Source organism: Gavialis gangeticus, unplaced genomic scaffold (genome assembly GCF_001723915.1).
Source record: "Gavialis gangeticus isolate Ggan-Ray unplaced genomic scaffold, GavGan_comp1, whole genome shotgun sequence".
NCBI lineage: Eukaryota > Metazoa > Chordata > Crocodylia > Gavialidae > Gavialis > Gavialis gangeticus.
The window spans coordinates 12,043,977-12,049,204 of record NW_017729026.1 but is presented as its reverse complement, the minus strand read 5'-3'; the positions used below and the strand labels follow the sequence as shown (position 1 = coordinate 12,049,204).

The window sequence follows — 5,228 nt, the reverse complement described above, 5'->3', positions numbered from 1 at the left end:
CTGTCTATAAACCAGGACAGGTTGCTACCTGGAGATTGTCATCCTTTTCCAGGAGGGGTTGGAGGTCATCAATGATGGATCTTAGATGTTCAAACTGGGGGCTGTAGGTGACAACCAGAAGAATTCTGTTGTCCTTGCCTTTGGTATTGTAACAGGTTGGAGTGAAGTTTGAGTCTGGCTTTGTTGATCCAAATGGCTACAGTTTTGAGACTGTATTGTCATTGTAGGAATCCTTGCTCCAGATCCTTAAGGCAGGTCAGATCCCAGTTGGCAGGTTCAGAGCACCTCTGGCTGTAACACAGAGTTTGGCTCTAGATGATAGATTTAATGGTGTCTTCAGCTGCTGCCATAAAGAGAACTGTGGCAGTTGGCTGGTTTCCAATAATATGTGGGAGCAATGTGGCCATTGCAAACTTTCATTGTAGTGTCTAAGAAATGAATCTGCTATGTAGTGTATCCCAGAGTTAGTTTGAACAAGGGGCAGAAGTTATTAAAGTCTTAGTGATTTTTTTTCAAGGGTTTCGTTTCCATGTATCCATATTATGAAGATATCATTTATGTACCTGGGGTATACCAGGAGATAAGAGGGCAGCTACAGAGGAAACAAATTTCAAGGTCAGTCATAAATAAGTTGGCATATTTAGGAACCATACACATGCCTATGGCACAACCATATGTTGTAGGCATAGGGAGTCCATGAATCTGAAACAGTCACATGTGAGGACAAAGCAGGAGAGTGAAATGGAAACAGAAGCAGTTTTCCCGTCAAGAATAATAATTTGGGACAGTGGTGCCATTGAACATCAAGAATGAGTGAGAAAAGTATTGGTTTCTGCAAGAACTAGCAACCTTAAATTGAATATGAATAAATGTCAGCTTCAGATAACATATCTGGGCAAGCAACAGACCTCAAGATGAATCTTACATTATGACTCAAAAGTTCATATGATATTAAGTATGCCAAAGACTGAAGATAAAATCAGAATGCAAAGATTACTAGGAAAGTTGAAGTATGTCAGAAAGTATGTACTTAACTACACAAATCATACAATTCACATAAGGCAACTACTCCATAAGGCCATGGAATGAGCTTAGATGCCACAACATGAAAGTAAATGTAATGATCTAAAACTTATGGACATCAATCCCAGTGCTATAATTCTCTGACCCATTAAAAGACATCAAACTCTCCATGGATCCCTCAAAAGGTGGATTTGGAACAGTACTATTACAGCATTATGGAACTCATTGGTTGCCAGTCTCATACTCTGCTAGGCCTATCACAGCTGCAGAAAAAATATATGCACAGTGTGAAAAAGAGACCTTAGCATGAGTTACAGAAGTACAAGATCTATGATTTACAGCATGGTCGGAGAAACAGATCACAATGAAATATTCAAAAAAGGACTTAGAGCTGCACCACCAAGGATACAGTGACTACTTCTGAAATTACAGAAGTATGATATGACACTAGAGTTCCAACCTGCCATTTAGTGATGGCAAACCTGTTTTCAAGAGCATACCCTGTATCAAATAGTCCACAACCTTATCATCTGGACCACTGGAACCATGTATGTGAACATGATTAAAATATCATGCAATATATCTCCAGGCATTTTGGATTAACTGGTGATGGAAAAGTCTAAAGATGAAACACTGCAAGAAGTGATACGTGTAATAAGTAAAGGAGGAAGAAAATCACCATTTCCCTCTTGCATATTGTCAATATAAAAATGAACTTTCAGTGATCTCAGGAGGGCTCATAAAGCATACACAGGCTGCAATTTCTGTAGTAACGAGAAAGAAAATTTTGGAATGAATACATGAAGGACATCTAGAAATAACCAAATCAAAAAGCAGAGCCAAAGATGTTGTCTTTTGGCTCTGGAGTAACAGTGATATTGAAGACATAGTGAAGAGGTGTGGAACATGTCAGAAGTACAGGACCCCAGCAGAGAGAACCAATGATACCTGTGAGCAACTTGCTGTTCCATGGGACAAAGTAGAAATTGATCTGTTCAGTTTGGGATAACCTGACCACCTGATTATAATGGATTACTATACTAATTTTCCAAAAGTTGTGACATTTGAAGACATCAGAGCAACAACAGTGATCAGGCATATTAAATCTATATTTGCACACCATGGAATTCCAAGAACTGTAATTACTGACAGTTCAGGAATAGGGAATTCAAGATTTTGTTCAAATGTATGATTTTTGACATGAGATATCTAGTCCCAGATACCATGGAGGCAATGGATTAGCAGAATCGACATTGTGAAAAACCCACTTAAAAAGCAATGGAAGAAGGGGAGGATCCACACTTGACACTATTTAACTGCAGAGCTACATAACTGCAGTATGAAAAACTTCTCTACCATAGGTGTATGAAAACTCAACTACCAGACATGGGGCAAAAAGGAAAGGTGACAAAGCCATCTATGATTATACTTGCCCAGTCTTTTCTCCAATATCAGATGCAGACTTACAACAAAGAGGCAAGACCACTTCCACAGGTAAAAAACAATGATTCAATTCAAATTTGGCAAGATGGACACTGGCCAGTTAAAGCTAAGGTAAGAAAAAATATACTCTGTGATCATAAATGAAAGCCAAATCTTGAAAAGGAATTGTGGACACCTGCTCAAAATCTCTGACAATGAGGATAATATGAGTGAAAAGGGAACAGAGACACCAGTTGAAACCAATTTATAAATTGATCCAGAACCTGACCCAAAGAGTAAACATTCAAATACAAACAAGGATGTAAATAAGAGGGGCCTGCAGTACAGTAAAGCTGGAAGATTTCTGAAACAACCAAAGAGATTGATTGAGACGTGTTAGCTTGATTTTTTCAACAGTTGTTTTCTTAATGTTCTTACTTTAGTTGGGATTTTTTTATAAAGGGGAAGATGTGACATACAGTAAGTCCCAATAGGCACGCAGAGTATCCAGAAGGTGTGGTATTCCAGGAGACAGTTAAGATTGCATTGGCTGTCCTGATTTTTCATGTGTTACAGGTGAAAAAGTAAAAGTGAGCCCAGAGGCAGTCTAGTATCTTCCAGCAAGAATTTCCAGGTGACAAAACAGGCACAGAACACTTGCCAGGGCAACAGTAAAAACCCATTACCTCTTTGCTGTAAGTAATTGTATATATAAGTTTTTGTATATAAAAAAGATTTCTGTCTACATAATAAGCCTAAAGATTCCTCCACTCCTATCTACTTCAATGGAGCTACATTCCAGTACCCCTGCTGGGCACCTGTCCCATAATACATTTAGTCCCACGTTGCACTATTGTGCACAGATATATAGTAATGCACAAGAGGCAAGGTTGTGAAGAACTGGGCTCACTGAATCCAGAAACATACTACTAATTCATGGAGAGGAATGATTACCTATAGGTTTTTCTTTTTTCTCAGGTTTTTCTTGTCTTGCAGGTTTGTCTTTGTGTGTCACTAGAAAGAAAAGGAACAAATCTATTTAGCTATAAAATAAAATGAGGTATTAAAAGATTGCTACCAAGATACATAACCAAGGATACAAAGCTTCAGTTTCTAGTTACAAATTTGTTTTTATATTTATTATACGTCACATTCTCAAAAAGTTGTCAAGAACAGGATCCAGAGCTAGGCCAAATGGGTGATGTTTAATTTCAATATATATTTAAAAAGGCACCTTAAACCACCAATTATTCTGACCCACATCCAGCTGCCTGCAGCAGAGCCTCTGTCCTGTTGCAAATGAACAAATGACTTTCTTTCATATGTAAAGAAGGCTTGAGCCATGTGGCAGATCTTATGTGTACCCAGAGCATTTTTTTCATATATTGCTTCTTTGAAAAGGGTGCTGAGTACTAGATGCTGGCTAAAATCAATCCTGAGCAGGTGGTGCCAGCTCAGTTGGCTATTATAAGATGCTCAGGCTGTTTCAAATCAGAAATGTAAAATGTCAATGTGGCTTTCTTCTTGTAGGAGGATCTGTATTTTGCACAAATAACCCCACATTTTGACTGTTTACCTGACTTGCATACCTGAGGCCATAAGCAGCAGAGTAATTTGCAAGACGATTGTAGAGAATGTGTGGATTTTACAGCACATTGAAAAACTGCTGCTAACAGTAAGACGGCTTCAACCTTAACTAAAGTGGACTTACTGCCACACTAAAATAAAACTCCTTTGTCAAATGAGGAAACAGAGGAGATCTATTAAGGGAATATTATTTCCATATATAGCTAGAAGCAACAGTAAGAGACCAGGGAGTATTCAACCCTGCACTTTGTTTAACAATAGGGTGATTGCTGGAGAATATGTGAGAAAGTGAATTCCTGCTCTATCCAAGCCATATATCTGGGCAGTTAATTAGTCCCTCTATTGTCTTCTTTCCCCCCATCACCTCATTAGACACTTTTTCTTAATCTTCATCATGGAAGCTAATTAGATATTAGACTAAGATAATGTTTACTCTCTACACATTCAAATCTTGCAAATGAAATGTATTTGAAGTGCATAATCATGTTCACAGTGAAACTCTCAAGAATCTCAGATGCACAACAGCAGAGCAGTACTAAGACTGCACTGGCTATACACTGCAATATGAAAATAGTAGAAGTGATCTCAGAGAAGCTCCGACCAAAGGAGGGTGTTCATTGGAAATACATTCCAATTTCTCTGGGCTCACTTTTACTGTTTACTTTTACTGTATACTCACTCAATTTGCAGTAAGGCTAGAGTATACCTACTCCTATAGCTAAGTAGACAAACTATTTATTAAGGACAACATCAGGGGTCAGCAATTCCCAGCATGTGTACCAAAGCATAGTGCACAAGGCCATTTTGCTTGACACACTACAGCTGGCCTGGAGTCTGGGCAGCTGCTACTGGCCTCAAAGACTGGGCTGCTTGCAGCAGCTGGCCGGAAGGCTGCAAGCGGCCCAGGCTCCATGGCAGGCAGGAGCTGCCCAGAGTTTGGGCTGGATGTGGCAGGCAGCCCAGAGGCTACAAACAGCTGGACAGGGCTCCAGAGCCCCAGCCAGGCTATGTGTAGGTGGCGGTAGTTGTGCACAAACCTCCAGAAAAATGGGAGAGGGGCAGGGTTGTGCTGCCCGAGTTCCTTCCCCGCCTATGCCCTGAGGCACGTGTGCAGTAGTCAGTGGCACACAAGCTGGTGCCAGTGCTCCAGAGCTCAGTGCAGCTGTTTGCAGCCTCCCAGCCACCTGCTAGACCTG

General features: G+C 40.1%; 1 protein-coding gene across 1 annotated transcript in view; it reads right to left on the bottom strand.

Annotated features, from left to right (window-relative positions):
- TRDN (triadin) overlaps positions 1–5,228 on the bottom strand; it is a 209,809-nt gene that overhangs the window by 78,945 nt on the left and 125,636 nt on the right. The window contains exon 7 of the mRNA XM_019520213.1: positions 3,400–3,459. Within this exon, the coding sequence (XP_019375758.1) occupies positions 3,400–3,459 (60 nt within the window). The remainder of the gene's footprint in view (positions 1–3,399; positions 3,460–5,228) is intronic.